This window comes from Protopterus annectens, chromosome 11.part0 (assembly GCF_019279795.1).
Source record: "Protopterus annectens isolate FY-2018-M chromosome 11.part0, PAN1.0, whole genome shotgun sequence".
NCBI lineage: Eukaryota > Metazoa > Chordata > Ceratodontiformes > Protopteridae > Protopterus > Protopterus annectens.
Genome location: NC_056745.1, coordinates 201,180,284 through 201,199,689, shown reverse-complemented (window position 1 = coordinate 201,199,689; position 19,406 = coordinate 201,180,284). Strand labels below are relative to the sequence as shown.

General features: G+C 39.3%; 1 protein-coding gene across 1 annotated transcript in view; it reads right to left on the bottom strand.

The window, feature by feature from the left end:
- ITFG2 (integrin alpha FG-GAP repeat containing 2) overlaps positions 1-19,406 on the bottom strand; it is a 989,737-nt gene that overhangs the window by 874,739 nt on the left and 95,592 nt on the right. Inside the window, exon 2 of the mRNA XM_044087619.1 lies at positions 16,790-16,885. Within this exon, the coding sequence (XP_043943554.1) occupies positions 16,790-16,885 (96 nt within the window). The remainder of the gene's footprint in view (positions 1-16,789; positions 16,886-19,406) is intronic.

Here is a 19,406-nt window from a genome sequence, read left to right as displayed (position 1 = left end):
AATAACGTAACTGTCTGTGACTATCCAAAGTATGCAAAATCTTCTCCCTTTATTTTGGGGTTTGCATAAAAAGTAGGCAAATGAATAGTTTGGTTCAAGGCCACACTAGAAACCACTTTAGGCATAAAGGAAGGATTAGAACATAAAGATACCCTATCCTATGAAAAATCAGGAAAGGTTCCACTGCCATAAGGGCCTGTAATTCAGAAACCCTTCTTGCAGAGGTAATGGCCAACAAAAAGCAGTCTTCCATGATAAATACTTTAACTTCGGCAGTAGCTGCAGGCTCAAAAGGTTGTAGAGTAAGTTTTTCCAACACAAAATTGAGATCCCAAGCAGGAGTAGGAGCTCGGGTCTTATGTTCTTTGCCCCTCTAAGAAATTGCTTAAACAAAGGATGGGAAAATAAAGGAGGGTCACAGTCATAGTGAGCAGAAATGGCTGCAGCATGAACCTTTATCGAGGAGAAAGACAAACCCTTGTCCAATAACTCAGTAAGATATTGAAGAGAAACACTTAAATCAGGCTTGGAAACATCAAAGTCCTTCGCTTTGCTCCAAGAAAAAATCTCCTCCATTTATCGTAAACTTTCCTTGTACTAGGCCTTCTGGCCTCCAAAATAACATTCAAAACTTGTTGTGGAAGCTGAGACCCTCCAGGGTCTAAAACAGAATATGCCAGGCTGTGAGATGCAGAGACTGAATCTTGACATTGAGGAAGTGATTGCCCTCCTGAGACAAAAGATGCGGAATCAAAGGCAGAGGCCATGGAAGCTCGCGTACTAAACGCCTCAGTAGTGGGTACGCCAGTGCTGTCGAGGCCAATCGCGCTATCAGAATCATGGATGGCTTGTCTATTCTGGCCTTCAGGAGTACCTTGGGAATGAGAGGCAGAGGTGGAAAGGCATAGACATGAAGATTGCTCCAACTGAATGATAGAGCATCCACCTTCCAAGCTGTGGGATGAAACATTTTGTGCAAAACTTTGGCAACTGGTAATTTAGTGGAGAAGCGAACAGATCTATGTCTGAGTCCCCATAACACTGTCAACTTTTGAAACACATGAGGATCCAGTTTCCACTCGTGAGGATCCACAATTTGTCTGCTCAACACATCTGCTAAGGAGTTCTGTGCTCCTGGTAGAAACCTTGCCTGAAGATTGAGGTGTAAACTGAGAGCAGTCTCCCACAAAATCATCGCTTGCCTGCAAAGATGGGTTCCCCTTGCTTGTTGATGTACCACATGACAGTAGTGTTGTCTGTTTGAATCAACACCTGTCCTGGGTGAAGTAAATCCCTGAAAGCCATCAATGCAAATTGAACTGCTAACATCTCCTTCAAGTTGATATGCAAATGTTGAAGTCTGACAGGCCACGTGTTTTGCACCCATTTTCCATTGAGGTGTGCTCCCCAGCCCTTGTCCGGGCATCTGTCATTAAAATCTGACTGGTCGGGTCACAGAGAGTCCCTTGTTTAGGTGACATTCCTGAGCCCACCACAAAAATTCCTTCTGAATGCAAGGTATTATTGGAATGACAGTGTCTAGATCTTGGCAGTGTTGTGTCCATACATTTTTGAGATACCATTGAAGCTTCCTCATATGCAGTTTGGCATTGGGAAGCACCAGAATACAAGATGCCATGAACCCCAAGGCTTGAAGGACTGTCCTTGCAGTCAGCCTGGACTGTAGAGACATTTGATGGAAATAAAGAGAAAGGCTTCTTTGTTTGTCCGGGGTCAAAAAGGCCATCTGGGAAGCTGTATTCAGTCTCACACCCAGAAAGCACATGTCCTGAGAGGGTACTAGACTGGACTTTGTTTCGCTCACAGAATACCCAAGGCATCTTAACACTACCATCACATACTGTAGATGATGAAGAAGTTCGCCTTTGTGTTGTGCAATAATCAGGCAATCGTCCAAATAAGGATAAATCTGTATTCCTCTTAACCTGAAAAAGGCAATCACTGGAGCCAGAACCTTTGTGAACACTCTGTAGATAAGCCAAAGGGCAATGCAGAGAACTGATAATGTAAATTTCCAGCCCGAAAACGCAGGTACCTCCTGCAACTGGGCCTGATAGGAACATGAAGATAAGCCTCTTTCGAGATCCAGAGTTACCATCCAGTGATCTTTTCCCAACAGAGGTAAAAGCTGTTGTAACGTCAGCATTTTGAACTTTGGAATGTCCAGATAAGTGTTGAGGATAGATAAATCCAAAATTGGTCTCCACGTGTTCCCTTTCTTTGGTACTAGAAACAGGCGAGAATAAAATCCTAGTCCCACTTCTGACAGAGGAACTGGCTGTATAGCTCCTATTTGAAGAAGCAAAGAAATCTGCTTGTGAGCCTCTATCCTTTGCCGAGAGAGGCGTCTGGCATGCCTTTGAAAGGAGGCAATGTATGGAAATAAAACTTGTAGCCTCGGTTTATAATGTCCAATACCCATTTGTCCTGGGTGACTAAAAGCCAGTTTTGCTTGAAGAGTGCTAACTTTCCTCCCAAAGGAGCTGCCAGGCAAGAAGAATCTGGCAGCTGAAAATGCAGGTCATTGGGCCTGTTTGCTGGCCCCTGCCCTCACCTGCAGATTGTGCAGGCGAACTCCAAGTTCTAGGCCTGAATGTACTGTGAGCTCTGCCCCTGCCACGTCTAGATCTGCCCCTAGATTGAGAATCAGAAGAAGGGTAGGTCCACCCCTTAGTAGGCCAATTTCTACTAAACTTTGGAGGTTGCACCTGCAAAAAATCTTTAACAGTCTGCATAGACTTAGCCTTGTCTTCCATTTCTTCAAACCGACTCTCAGGGGGGGAACCAAACAAAACTTCAGACTGTAAAGGGCATCCAGAATTCTAGTTTTAACATGCTCGGACAAATTCTGATCCTTAAGCCAGGCGTGTCTACTGAAGAACTGAACCAGTGGCAGCTACCCTAGAAGAGGCCTGTACAGCATCAAAACCACATTGCAAAGAATGCTTACCCACCTGTTCAGAGACATGTACTAAATCCTGCAATTCTTTACACTCTATGCCCTCTGCCAAAGCATCCACTTTAGATTTTAGCTGAGAAAGGAGGAAATTCTGATACTTCAACATATGAAACTGGCAATTTAAAGCCCTCATTGCTAAAGTAGAAGAGGTATACACCTTCTTACCCCATCTATCCAAAGCTCTAGCTTCCTTATCTAGAGGACGGATTCTTTACAACAGAGGCTCTAACACCTGACTAATAGTTTCTGACTCTTATACAGATATTTATGAGCCTCAGGCACCCTGTAATATCTGTAAGAATCTGGATTAAGGGAAGCCTCCGAGAAATCTTGAACAACATCCAAAACAGGAGGTATAGCCAAGGGTCTATGCTGTGGTAAAACAAGAATTCCCTAAGCCTCTTCTGTGAATCAGAGAAATCCTGTCCTTCCCACTTAAAATGCTCCCTCATGGAATGCAGAGTTTCTGAAAATGAAAAATCCTCTGGAGGAGAAGCAGAAGGAGTGGAATCCTCTGCATCAGAATCCGAATAAGGAGGAAAATCTAGAATATCTTCAGCAGAAGACTCTGAGTCATCTGAGGCCTGATCCAAACTTTCCAACTCTGGCTCCACCCTGGGCCTCTTATCAGGAAATCAAATCTTCTGCCATTTTAAGCATGTGCTTTTTAGGCACAGACCCTGAAGTACCTGGAGGGACACCAGAGGAAGGCAAAACAGACCTGCCCTTAGAAGAAGCCTTAGAAATAGAAGCAGAAGGCCTAACCACCTTAGGCATAGAAGGAAGAACAGTAACCCTTCAGCCAGACCTGACTCCTGGGAGGCCACATCCTGCAAAATCAAAGTTTTGAGACTCAACAGAAACTGTTTCAAGGATTTGTCTTTGCGCTTTTCTTCGGAAGGAGGCCGGAGGGACAAAATACAATTATTCACTTTTTCTGACATCCCTGCATCAGACCATGCGGCCTGATGTCAGATCTGGACTGCAGCAATGTGAGATGAAGAACATCTAGCAAAGCAATGAAGCAGATGAAGACAACAACTACATCAATAAAACAGAAGTACAATAAAAGAAGAGATCTAGAATATTTTACTGAGATTCAAGTGCATTGCATATGGGAAGGAAATCATTGAGATATTGACAATGAAATTTAGAACAGATCATGAAGATTCAACCGCACTAAATCATAGCGTATATAATATTTTAGCAAGCCAGAGCAGGGTTAATACTTGGGAGTAGGAGGAGAAATAGAGGCATTTAAATGATTAGTTGTATACATTTCTATTACTTCATAGGAAGAGTTGCTTTAAAGTAAGAGAGCTTTTGCAAAACCGAGAAAAGCAACGCGAGTTTCTGACGCTTGTTGGGGTGGATTTCCAGAGTTTTGGCACAAGATTGTAGAAATTATGATTGATGCATTTTTATATGACATGGTGGAGATTTAAGAGAGAGGATGACCTGGCTGAGATCTGAGGTAACAAGATCTTTCTCTTATTGTGAAGCTTTCTGCTAGAAAGTTGAAGATGTTTCAGTTAAGGAGTTTGAATACGTGTGTGCCAAGTAGTAGTTCTGCCTGTTTATGAATTGGAAGCGAGTTGGTTTTATGAATTACTGAGCAGTGGTGTTCTGGTCTTGGTGCCAATGAGATGAATCAACATATCTTGGCTGCTATTTTTAGGGCAGATAGATTTTTACTAAGAGACTGAGGTGATAAGTGGGAATGTTTATTTAGGTTGGGCCATGTGTATGAAATTTATTTTTACTAAGAGACTGAGGTGATAAGTGGGAATGTTTATTTAGGTTGGGCCATGTGTATGTCTTTTCATATTGTTTCTCTATCTGCAAAGAGACAGAAAGTGAGAAATTTTCTAGACCCAGAATAACGTCTGTTGACATTTTGCTTTGTTTTTTTTTTTTTTTTTGTTTTTTTTTGTACATGAAATTGAAAGTTGAGATTTGGGTCAAGATGATGTCCTAGATAACTGAAAGAAGGAGTACTTTTAAGGGATTATTTTGTAGATCTAAGATGAAGAGGTTGGAAGGGCACGTTTTGAGCTATTTTGAGGTTCCCAATAGCATTGTTTCGCATTCAGAAGTAGTTGTCAAGTTTTTAACAAGTAGTTTAGGGTTTGGAGGGGGTCTTGCTGAAGCTGCTCTTACATAACAGTTTTATGACCATGTCATCTGTGTACAGGATGGTTTGGAGATTTGCTGGAAGTTTGTTGATGTAGACACAAAATAACAAAGCAAAAGGACTAAGCCCTGAGGGACATAATGCCCTTCATTGAGGGATCTTTAGTTGATGAACAGGATCCAAATGAGAGAGAAAAGGTGTGCTGCGATAGAGAGTTCAGGAATCATAGTGCAGCTGTGGAGCGTATGCCCTGGGATCGAAGGGTAGAGTTGAGTATCTGGTGGTTTACTGTATCAAAGGCTTTTGTAAGGCCTATAAAGACTGCTCCTGCAAGTTGACCTTTGTCTGTGGGCATAAGTATGTCATCTGTCAAGGTATAGATATGGTTGTGGTGGTACTTCTGTTGGCCCAGAATCTGTGTTGCCCTGGAGAAAGTAGACATTGGTCTGTGACATGTTTGGTTAATTGATTATTTGCTAGTTTTTTTTTCCAGAACTTTGGCAACTGTTGGAAATATTGAGATAGGTCCACTCTAAAGTATGAATAAGTCCAGGGATTGTTTTTCTTTGAAATTGGTTTTATTAGACAGTCTTTCCAAATGGAGGAGAAGATGTAACAAAAGCAGAGGTTGTACATGTATTTAAGGGATCTGTTATGAAGTCTATGCATGTTTTAATGAACCAAGGTTGCATGGCATCTGACCCTAAGGGATTCTAATTTTGGATTTCGTGATTTCTATGATGTCAGAAGTCAAAGTAGAATTGTGGAGTGAAGTTAGGGGTGCTGTGTAGAGTTGTATAGTTTTGCTTTGCTGGGGAGGGGAGGTGGGGAGTTTGGAAAATTCATTCAAGAAGTCTAGAAGAGAAAGATAGCTTTGAAAAAAGTGAGTAAATTACTGCTGGCATTGTGATCGTGTTCTTTATCAAAATTTTAATGTGTGCCCAGTATTTTTTAGATTGGTTTATGAGCTAGAAGAAATAAGTTTTTGTGTATTTTGATGCTCTTTTTGGTAAGACTGTGTAAAGAATCTTTGTTTAGAGTCTGTAGTCGTTTCTTTTCTATGCTTCATCTCTGACGAAGAGGAAGAATTTGAATTCCTTTGTAAAGCCACTTATTTTTCCTTGGTTTCTACAGCCTATATATAAAAGAAAATGGTTTGTTTTGAAGTGCTAATAAGATGTTTGTTAGGAATATGAATGTTATTTCTGAGTTTATAGTACAGTTGACCAATCTATGCTGCAAAGGGTATATTTCTGTTGTTGGAAGCTCTTTTGGGTTTTGCATCTGAATGTGCAATGTAGGCTGTGATTTTATCGAGGGTATTCATTACAGTGAAATTACTGGGCAGTGGTCACTGAGAGTGATGGGGGGAGGAATTCAGTGCTGGAGATCTTTTCAAGAATGTTAGTGATGATTAAGTCCAGGAGGGAATGATTATTTGATCTATTTGGCTTAGTCAGTTCTGTAATGATATGAGTTAAACCTTGGCCTGTCAGCCATTTGTTTAGGTCATAGGTTCATAGTTTAGTACTAAGCTAACTGCCCTTGCAAGCCATTTTAAGCCTAGCCAATTACCCCTTGTGAGACTCAAACCCTGCACCTTGTGTTTGTAAGGCAAACACCTTAGCCATTAAGCCACCCTCCCAACCCCATGATTTTGAGAAGTGAGTAGGTTTAGACTAAAGTCCCCTAGTATAATTACTGGTTTGGACTGTGGTAGAGATATGGTTATGGATTTGATAAGCTGTTTTACCTTAGTTAGGGAGGCAAGAGGTGGTATAAAGGCTGATGTCATATAGAGATATTTTTTGTATCTTAAGCACGATCTACTTTAGACGTGGTCAGAGATATATGTACAGATTGAGTGGCGTATCTGTTGTTGTAGATAGGTTTTGTACAGGAATACATTTCCCCCGCCTTGTCTGGGATCTGATGTGTTGCATAAGGAATAACCATAACCTACAGTGTGGAAATGGATTGGTGGGGTGTTGTCTTTTAACAAAGATTCAGTAATGACTATGATGTCTGCAGAATGCAGCTGCAAGAAGGTATCAAGTTGTTCAACTTGGTTTTTGATGTTGCATGCACTCATGAGACAGCATCTCAATGAGCTCAGTCTTAGGTGGGGGTTTTGATTAATGATGCAAGGTCCTGGGTTAGGTTCTACGTTACTTTGAAGGAAAGATAAGAAAATGATGTAAGCTGCAGTCTTTGTAAGTTAGTGATTGTGTAACAGAATCTGACTTTATTGTGTGTTAGAACATTTATTCAAGAACTTCTTGATACGTTAAGACTGCATAATCAAGGTCAGCTGCATAGTGCAGAAAGCTAAATCCCTGATTGTGCCTCAGTGTCCCAGCTTAGAAAAATGGACCTGGGGCTGGAGAAGCTAGCCAGGAGTGGGGTGGGCAGCAAGTAGCAGAGGTTAACTTTACCATCCTGGAAAGGGGTTGAAGCAGGTCCTGCTGCCTGCACTGCACCTACTAGAGGAAAGGAGCAACTACAGCCTGCATTTAGGGTGGCACACCTGTCCTACCACTGTACTACAGTTCCACCTGGGTAGGTGTGTGGAAGCACAGATACTGATATCAGCAGATGACATTGTATGCGAATGCCCTAGCAACTCAGAGTGCTTAGCTAAAATTTCAGCCCTGCATTTTACGCAAAGGTGCTAGCAGCTCACTAAAGTGCTTAGCTAAAATCTCAGCCCTATATTTGATCGTTCTACTGTCAAGAAACATATGAAAAGCTCCCCAACAGGGTACTTAACTTTAGACATCATCTTTCTCTGGCACAGACTTACCAACACACTGACTAGTACTTTGCTTCATGCTCCAACAGCAAAAAGAACTGAGGTTATGATGCTGGCTGACTCCCTTTAAACCCACACATCTTGATGTCAATCAGGGCATCTGCCAGCTTCAGGAAGAGAAGGAAATTCTCTGGTATTCGAGCCAGTCAAGGGCTTCCATGGCAGGAAATCCCATCACTGACTGCAACAATGAAAAGCAAAAAAAGTCTGGGGTTCAGCAATGGAGAAGTCAAGAAAGTGAGAGGGAGGAATGAAGGCAAATTGCCTGCCCATTCACTCCTCTCATGGGCCGGACAGAGACGAGTGCTGGGGAAGTATGCAGCTGGTGTGTTGCCACTGTATATCAGAAAGCACAGCAGAGTGCTCACCAGGCAGCAGAGGGGTGGGATCACAAGTAGGCAATATGCCCCTGCAGAGGATTTCCACAGCCTCACAATTCCCAATGCACACCCTTATGAGGCATGCCCTCTGAAAATAACTTATTCTTGAAGTGTTTACTTAGTGTACTAGTACATAGTGAATCTCATTTGTGCAAGGATTCATGGAATTTTTTTGAAGGCCATGAATGATGTACCTTTTAAGGACAACTATATGTTCCTCACTATAGATATCAAGGATTTATATTCAATAACTCCACATGACATTGGACTAGCCTGGTTTAGTGAATACCTATATGACAAGAAGGTTGGACACTTTGAAGTATTACTATATCTACAACTTTTGGAAACTGTTCTAAAGAATAACTTTATTCTATTTGAAAATTAGTTTTTTCTACAACAAGAGGGTGTTGCTATGGGATCAGCTTGTGGGGGTTTATATGCTAACATAGTAGTAACAAAATGGGAAAGGAAATATTTATTCCCCTCTGAATTTTACCCTTACATTAAATACTATTGTCGGTTTCTGGATGATATGTTTGTCTTGTGGGATGGACCTTATGAAAAAATTAATGAATTTATGTCTTATATTGACTCAACAACACAGTTTTTAAGGTTCACCCACAATTTTGATTTACATAAGATATCATGCTTGGATATTTTCATAACCAAAGATTATAATAATGGAAGATTTACTTCCAAAATAAACTGAAACGAAACTTATTCAAATTCCTTATTACACTACAGCAGTACACACCCTTACAAACAGAAAAAAGCTATAGTCAAGGGTCAACTTGTCCGTGCTGCACGCATGGTATCCGATTTGGATGATTTTTTTAACCGAATGTGAAGTATTAAAGAACATGTTTGTGAAAAGAGGCTATCCCGTGAAATTTGTTACTGAAATTATACTGGAAGTGGTTAACAAGAGGGAAAGGAATTTTTACACACCACTTTTAATTGAATTTCCAACACACCAGGTCACCACAACCAGTGTGACCATTGGTGATCATGGTGATGTGAACAGAAACTATAACACATACTTTATAACAGTTTTTACTGTAGACAGCCTTGATTTAAAAAACAATTTTACAGAAAAATTGGACCATACTTAGACAGGATAGGAACCTAAGACAACATGTAGATATAAGGCCCACTGTACTATATAGAAGAGGCAGGAATTTGAAGAGTTGTTTTGAAAAGAAACAGAGTTCTATGAAAAATAACGATGGCTATATGAATAAGTGTGGCATGTGTCACTTCTGTAAATATATAAAGGAAGGATATGAATTTGAAATAAATAACACTACTTTTAGACTAAAAAGGAAATATAATTGTAACACTGAAAGGGTAATATATTGTCCTTTGTGTGAACAATGTGGGTGTTATTACACTGGCAAAACGGATAGAAAATTGAGGAATCATGTCTATGAGCATTTATATGAAATAAGGAGAAAAAAAAGAAACAAATGCTCTGAGTAAGCACCTGACAGAGAATGAGGGACATTCTTTTCAATTTTTTGTTATAGATCACATCTCTACTGAAATAAGAGGGGGTGCCTGGTCTATTTTGTTGGAAAAAAGGGAACTGTACTGGCAGTTGGTTTTAGATGCTGGCAACTGGCCGGGACTGAATGAGAATATTTCTTTTAGTTCCCTGTTAAGATTAAAAGCTTTAATTTATACTTTATATTTAATTTATACATACCTTTTCAATATTTAATATTTAAAATTTTTAACAACAATGTATACCTTTGAAACGAATAATGTTTGGTAGTGATAGGTGTGCACATATGTATATTTATATTAACATATATAAATATATATATTTTTTATATCTAGAGTTTTATTGTTCCAAATCTATTATGAAAAAAACATTTTGCTTATTGTCATTATATGTCGAACAAATGCTGGGTTGCAAACTTTCACCATTTTTTATACTATAAATATTTATGTATATTTTTAATATATTTTAATATAACTAAGGGGTGTGGCTATACTAGAAATATTTATGTATATTTTTAATATATTTTAATATAACTTTAAGGGGGTGTGGCTATGAAATGTGTTTTTACTCATGTGATTACCTTAATTTAGTCTAAATATCAGTGGTTTGAAGTGTGGTTTGTCTGATGAAGTTCTGCATCTTTGGAATGAAAGCGCTTACAAGCTTTTGATTGTTCTGCTAATAAAAGTGTTCTGTGGATTGGATTTGCTTCCTTTTAAGCATATTGAGACATCCTGCAACCTCGACTGGTGTTTGTTTGGCTAGTGCTTATTTAGTGTGCTAGATTTTGCATTTTCCAATTTTTGTAACTCAGCTTCACTGAGCTCTGATTCACCAAATCTGGGTCCACCAATGTCTTGTATTCATAAATACACTCTCACTCTCTGTCACATTTTCATACAAAAATACTTCTTAAATGTACCTTGATGAGTCCTGTGAGGTACTTGTTCACTAGGATCAGCTTCTTTTCATTCTTTTCTTCTTGCACCTACTCCAAATATACAACACGGCTACGTGCTCCCACCTACTTTGCTGACAACATTCTTACTTAATGAAGTTACTGAACAAGCTGCTAGTGTTGTGCCTGGCCTTCCTCGTTTCCTTCAGCACCCAAGTGCACATGCCCACATTCAGATCGGTAGCATGCCTAAAAAGAATCTGTAAAAAGACTTGCAACTAACACTCTCCTCCAAAAATTCATGCTAAAGTAATGATTTTTATACCCCCCCCTTTAAAACTAGGCAAGTCTCACAGTTACATTCTCCAGTGTTTATGTTCCCACCAACATCATTGTTCCTGTACTTAATGAGCACTGTACATTCGAGAAGTAACCTTTTTATCATTTGTTGCTGAACAATCCCTATATGATGCTCACCAGTGTGGCTATCAAACTTCTCATGCTGTTACCAACTCCTCACCTCTCCACTCAATACCAATGTCCTTTGGTTTATGATATAATACACACCCCCAAATACAAAACTAAAGATGCAACACATCAACATACAATTATTTGCAGATGACTGTTTTACAGCTAGCCAAGAATTCCAAGATTGCTGCACACTGAGCAGCAGGTTGATTAGAGCTCTACCATTGTGAAAACTACAAAAAATGTTTAAAAAACAGTAAAAGTTATCAATCCAGATAAAATTCAATTAATGGCTAGACATTACACTGCCAGAAAATAAGAAAGCTGGAGGAAGTAATAGAAACATTGGTACCATTTGAAATGTTGGGACTTGCTACAGTGAGTCCCAAAATACAGAGACTGAATGGCTAAAAGAACAGACTTACATATACCAAGTCCAAGATGCCATTTCTCAGAATATTCCCTTTTCTCTGAGGTATGTCAAGCTCTGACTTGGTATATGCAGAATTTACATATTATTCTCTGAGGTACAATAACATGGCTAACTGGATAGAATTTACATTTCACAACAGCATGTGTATTTAATTGAAAGTTTTGACACATATTCAATACCTCTTTCAGACCATGCACCAATATGAGCTAAGATAAAGAAGTTGGGTTGTAAACTAAAATTGACAATGGTGTTTTTCTACTTACTTGTTAAAAACAGGAGCATATAAGGAATGGGGAGTGCAAATTATTCAACAGTCAATAAGGAAGATAAAATTATTTTTCAGAAGGCACAGCCATCCAGTTTGATAAAATAAAAATGGAGTTTAAAACCAGGGTAGAAATAAGACAGAGATGTGGAAAAGAAGTAATAGGAATTACACAGAGAGTCTCACAAAGGTTAAAGAGTTGAAGAGTAAGGGGAATCTAACAGAACAAGAAGAGGAGCAACTGCAGAGTGCTAAAGGGAAGACAGAGCATCTGGAAAATATTTATAAGTTTAGAAAGGTTGCTGTTAACAAGGTGTTTTTTGATAACAACTCCAGAGCACAAAAACTTTTAAGTACAACAACATATACAACAAGAAAGTAGAAAAGCTGGTCACCAAACTTAGGAAGCCTATTACATAACTTAAACAGATGTTAGAGATAGTTTGGAAATTTTATGAAAATCTGTGGAAATGAAGAAAAAGGTACAAATGGAAATGTTTATGGAAGACTTAACTATGCCCATGTTAGAGGAAGACAATGCTCAATAATTAATAGCTGAGATATGAAGACAGGAAATACAAATTGCAAGCAGAAGTATAGAAAATAGGCAAAAAAGGCCTGTAATTTATTGTAGAAAATTGGCATGAAAACCAATGTATTGGGAGCAAACAACTAGAGAGGGAATGTAAGAGAGAGGATGAGGCCAAGCAGAAGTTTGGATTGCAGGTTAGAGACGGTCTTCCCTTTCGAGGGTTGCTATCAGAGCAAAGGCAGAGAGAAAGGGATAGGATACTGCTAAGTAAAAGCAGCTATGGCGAAGCTTTTATTAGAGTCTAGAACAGAAATTGCTGTTAAAATGACATATTTAGTAAGCCATATAAAATTCTGAATGAAAAATATAAGAATCAATCACAGGAGGTTAGAAAATATTTATTAGAAAAACTGGAAAGTCAATTTACAAAAGAAGCACGGGAGGACACCTATAGGTCTCCCAAGTATGTGAAATCCAGAAAAGTTAGGATTTTTGCTTGAAAGTGTTTGCATGGGTATTTCTATACCCTAATAAAAGTGAAAAGAGACTTTTCCCCAGCAGAAATAAAAAAGAGTGTGTGTGAGAGAGAGAGAGAGAGAGAGGCAACTGGAATCATGTTTTTTAGGAGTATAATAAACTGATATATTTTAAAAATTCCCTACAAAGTACTCTGTTAGAAATGGTGGGGAAGCAAATTACTAACTAATGAGCTGAGACACCGGATCTGAACTGTCTAATCATAAAAAGGCCTTACTCATCTTAAAACTGTTCGCTACCAAAAAAATCAATTACTGGAAAATGGAAATCAAAATCTAAACTAGCTGTAATTGAAATATGGAATGTTGTGAAAGAAATAAAAGAGCTAGAGCTGGGATCTTTGGAAAAGGGATAGAGAAATTTACATAGAAATAAATGGAAATTGTCAGAATAATACATGCAGAATAATGTTCAGGGAGGGAAGTGAGGTTTATGGAAAGGCAGGAATTGCACACCGAATTTATGTAATAATTAAATGAACTGGTTGTTATAGAGAAATAAAACATATACATAATGTATAATGGATGTAAAATGAAAAATGTTAATATGGTGTTTTCTTTTCCATTCATGTATGTGTGCCTATGTCTTAAGTGATAATTTAACAAAGCTGGTTAAAAAAAGAGATACCAGAAGTTTTCTTAAAATTTGTACAATAGAATGTTGGTTTATTACATACCAACCTACATTTTGTCTAGCCAGTTATATAATTTGGCAGCTTTATCATTTGCTTAAACATCAGTATTTTCGGTTAAAGTCACACAAGTACCAGTTCTTGGATATCACCTTTCCTCAAAGTTCAGTGACTCTGAAGTTAGTTATCTAATGTAAGAAGGATGATAGACGAACAAAGGACATAAGAAAATGCTGAGGAGGGACACATTCCCTGTCCACCTCCAAAAGAAACATGGGCTTGGTATTCTGCAAATTCTAACCAAAGCAGGCTACATGGTTCTGTGCTATCATTAAACTACAAGGACACAAACTGATCTTAGTGACTGAAGGACCAACAGCAGCAATGCTCAGGTCAAACATAAGGTGAAGACAACCCAAAGAAATACAGCCAGCCAGTAAGGTAATATGTTACTGTGAGGCGGTCACAATATGGAAACACAGTATACAAATACAGTAAGTATGTGGTCTGAGAAAGCCTAAAAGAACACTTTAGTGTTGGCTAAAATGTTGTAAGCAGTGCAAACAAGAGGCTTTTTGTTGTCTCTATATAAGAATCAGGCAGCAATACCATAGTATTTTTGTATATCTGTTAGCCAGATAAGTCGGCTGGACCTTGGAGCACTGTCTGTTTAACTGACATGCTCCGACTCACACAGTAGGCAGAGAAGGTGAAGAAATCAAACCCTATGCATTGAATAATACAGTTATACAACACATTCCATGAAGAAGTTTTGCTTTATTCATTATAAACTGAACAGAATCTGAGAGTATTACAAGAAAAAACAAAGTAGACCCAGTCTGTGCTAGCACTTGCACATCAAGGGCCATTAATGGTTGCATTCTATAACCATAAATCAAAAAGACAAAGATATATACTGGACAAAAGCGCTGAGGCCATTGAATTTTCTTATTACACTAATAATACCACCTATGTAAAGGAGCACAGAGTGTGTCACTGGTTAAGATCTATGCCTCACATCTCCAGGGTCCTGAGTTCAATCCTGATCTCAAACATTCGTGCAGAGTTTGCACATTCTTCCCATGCTTACACGTTTTCTCTAGATATTACTGTTTCCTCCCACAATCTGGAAACATATATTGCATTAACCTTTGCTCTTCTGGCCCACCTTTTGGATGTGTCCAGGATTACCAGTTCATTTACCCTCTAAACAAAGAATAGATTAAATACTTTAAAAAAGTACAACCATCATGAAATTTAGATACTCTCTAATATATGTATTAATAGTTATGATAAGCTCAACTGAATTTCAGGATTTATGTATGAAGAGGTAACATTACCAATCTATTGATACTTTTGCCCCCTAACCTGGATGTTAGATCAGTGAGAATGTTTTTTTAAACACCTTTATTGAATTATCACCTCTGACATAGGCAAATTTACATTCATACAAAAGTAATTAAACTGTATTAACAAATAAACAAGAAGCATCTTTACTAAACAACTTAAGCAAGCATTCATTTAAACAAATGAAAGCAGACCACACTGACACAATCCTAGGTGCAAGCATTTTTTATCACAAACCATACTAACACACTCCCAGTTTCAAACATTATACGTCACTTATAATCTACCCAAGCATTTTCAGTCAAACATTACATAGTTCATTTACATCCTGCCTTCTTTTAAACCTCATTCCTCCCCTGTATGTACTGTTGGCAGAGTTCTCATTTTTTCCTATGTAGTTTGCTCCTACCCGTTACTGAAGATCCCATTTCCAGTTGTTTTATCTCTGTTACTATATTCACTACTTCTAATATAGTTGGTTTAGATTTTGATTTCCATTTACTAGTAACTGGACACAGCAAGGCCTTACCATGTCTAGGCAATTCCGATTCCATATCATAGCTCGGAAAACTCATCTCCCTCAACACACCAATCTGCCCACCCAGCATCTCTGACCGACAGTGCATCCCACAGAGAACCCTTAAAGTCTGCCAACCCACAGCACTCCCAGAAAATATGTTCCCAGTACCTCTTCCTTCCCCATCACACCTCCAACATTTGCTGTCTACCTGAGGAAAAATTCTCTGTCGTCTACTTTGGTTATAAAAATATCTATGTAAACATTTCCAAGCAAACATCCTAAATCTTCTAGATTTTGTTGCATATTTGGGAGACATACATGTATCCTCCCCATTGTTTCTTTTTGAACTGCTTATCCAATCTCTCTTCCTAATTTTTTTCTAATCTCCTCTAATTTATTCTTATAGTTATCATGCAATAGTTTATATGCTCTACTACTTATTCCTTTTTTAACGGCAGCTTCTGTTCTAGATTCTACTAAAAACTCTACCAGTGCTAGTCTTTCATTTAGGGCACCCTACTTCTTTCTCATTGCCTATACTCTGATATCAATCCTTGATAGGGAAGGCAATCTCTAACCCGTAGTCCAAATAAGTTCTTCAGTGTCTTCCCATTTTGTCATCTTTCCCTTTCCGGTTATTTGCTCCCAATACCTTGGTTCCTTTACCAGTTTTCTCCAATAAATTCCAGCCCCCTCTTGCCTATTGTCTATATCCCTAATTGCAGTCACTCCTAACGGCAGAATCTCCTTTCTCCATAACTGTGTTGGTTTAGTTCTTAGAACACTTTCTGTTACTTTATGGATATAATATTCTGTATGATTATTGCTATTCTCCTTAAAGGCCTGCATCCAAAATCCTAGTCTCTCCTTGTTTTGTGAGCCTCCCCCCTGTTTCATCATCATCATCCCTTTCCACTTTGAATTATAGTTTTCTGCTTGTGCTATGTACAGAACCTTTAACTGTGTAGCTCTGAAATACCCCTTCAAATTGGGTAATCCCTATCTGCCCTGCTATACTGGAAGAATCAGCTTATCCCACTAGACTGTTGTCTTCTTGTCATCCCAGAATGGATCAGTGAGAATTCTCCCGTAAAGCAAGAAGGCAAATGACTGTAGGTTAACTCTTCAGATATATTGTATGTGCTAGCACAGGCATATTCACATCAACAGCACACCCAGATCACTGTTGGCTTAATTATGGTAAAATTAAAGGTGGCAATAACGTCATTCCAGGTGAAGGATCAATAACATTTCTGCTCTAGTCAGCAGTGAAAATTTAAACACAGAACGTATTTTCATTTCAGGAGAGCAAAATTACCTATATTACAGCTTCAACTGTGTTCCTTACCATTCCTCGACAACTACGTGTAATCCAGGGCTTGCTTTCATCATTCTTGTACACATACAGCTTCCCACTAGTATCTCCCACAACTAACTCATTTAGCTGCAAAGACAGGGAGAAAAATATTAGTACACTATTCAAACATGCTATAAAAGCAGTACAAACATTCTGCATTTTCAAAATGGATGCCAGAAAAGTGTTCCTGCTGCAGGAAAAATCAATAAAGGTTACATAGTGCCTCTCAGTTCAGTTAATGAGGTCTTCAAATCAAAAACTGACTCTTACCTGTCAGTGATGCTGAGATGTTTTGAAAGGCTGGAAATAATCCTTAAGTTATGAAAATAATTATTAACATACGTATGAATAATCTTAACAGACAAAAAGTTAGTTATAAACATTTTAACTGAACAGCTGAACATGCTTGAGTTTCATGAGTCTGCTCTGAAATATCAAGCTTCTTTCTCACAGCTTAAAATAGAGAGTAGTTCCACATTCCTGTGACAGAGATGAACTGAAAACTGCAGTGCATCTGACGCAGTAACAGTGAACGAGTCAACAAGATGCCACACATATACCAACCACGACCATCGGAGACCCTGCTCTATGGATAAATCTCTATGACTCAGCTAGCTCTTGCTCGAACAGGGGGTCATGTGCTACAACAAGCATGTCACAGTGGGTAGGAGTAAACAGCAAATGCTGGATTGCCTACTCTCAGGGTACGGATTGCTGGTTTGGTGACTATTTCACCACATGCAAGCAGAGGCTAGCAGTTAAAACAGCCATCTTGCCTTACCCAAGCCAATAATGGCGGCCCTCATTAGTATGTGGGTAGAAGCAGTCACATGCAGAGGAGGGTGTAGTAACTCTTATGGAAGCCAAGGCACTCACATCACAGACCAAGTGTTGTGGTTAGGGCCTCATAGAAAAATCCTTTATGAATGCAGGAATGACTGTCTTTGCTATTAGCGCTTCCTTTTTAGGGAAGGAATTGGCTGGCTAAGTGCAGAGGACTGTGCAGCAGGATGCAGGGAACGAAAGGCATAAATACAAAAAAAGACAACTATCTTAACACTTTATGTTGCACAGTTACTTCAGTAGATAATCTGGCTTGCATCAGAATGACAAAAAGATAAAAATACACACAAATGTAAAGCCAGTACAACAATATTCGCCACAATATCCTTTACTTATACAGCAAACCCAGATATCAGTGAACCACAGGGTAAACAGTAAAAGCCCTTTCAAGTATCTGACATTTCTAGAGTAAATATACATGGTCTTTTCAAAGGTCATAGATGAGGAGAAGGTGGTTCACACAGCCTACCTTGACCTCACCAAGGCTTTTGACACCATTCCCCACTCGGGAATTATACAAAAACTCACCAGCCTGAACATAAACCCCTACGTCACGAGATGGGTTGCCAACTGACTTACAGACAGAACTCACATGGTAAGAATAGTGGGCTCTAGGTCCGACTCTAAACCAGTCACAAGTGGTGTCCCACAAGGCTCGGTCCTGGGACCCCTACTGTTCGGCATATACTTCTCAGAAGTACAGGCAAACACAGGAGGACTATGGCTAACCAAGTTCGCCGATGACTGCAAACTGGGAGCCATAACTGACTCTCTGGCTGACATGGACATTCTCCAAAAGGGCCTTACTGAGATGGACACCTGGTGTCAAAGTCATGGTCTCAAGCTAAATGCCAAAAAATGCATAGTCATCCCGTTTGTGAAAAACAAAACACCCATGAATTACCACATAGGTGGCAGCCCCCTTAATACAGAAGAGGTAATAAGAGATCTGGGGACCCAGGTAGATAGTAATCTCTCCTTTGACAATCATATTGCCAAAGTAATTAGGAAATCCTTCTATGCAGCCCATCTAATTACTAAAGGGTTTGCATCTAGAAATAAAGAGGTTATAGTGCCCCTCTACTCGTCACTAATCAGACCCATCACGGAGTACAATGCCCCATTTGGGATATACCTCACAAGACACTTCCAACGGCTGGAAAGACCACAAAAGTACCTCACCAAGAGGATTACTGGCCTCAAACATATGTCCAATGCAGCCCAACTAGAAAAAGTCCGGCTGTACTCAGTGGCATATCGGTTACTCAGAGGTGATCTCTGCTTGACTTACAAAGCCATGTCCAACTCAGAATTGATGGAAATGCTCCACCTAAAGAAATCCAAGTCACTGTGATCCACTCGCTCTAATGAGCTAAACCTCGCCACAACAATAAATAGAACATGTTGGAGGGACAGATTCCTGTCACAGAGACGCCCCATGCTTTGGAACAACATTCCTAACTACATTAGGCAGAGCCCCTCACTAACACTCGTCAAGAGAAACCTTGACAAGTGGATGGGTAACAGAAAATACATCCCTGGAATCACTTCACTGGCTCTTCTTGACAGAGGCTCAGTTAATTAATCAATGGGGCGGCGAAAGCTGACACACTCTGGCTAGGCTTATAAATGCCCTCGGGCAGATAGCCTAGTACCTACCTATGAACCTATAACAGCTTCCAAATGCACATTCCATTGACTACTGTTTACTGCCATTTGATAACTTGGAAGGTGGGCTGGTCAACAGACCCTTTTCAGCAATTAC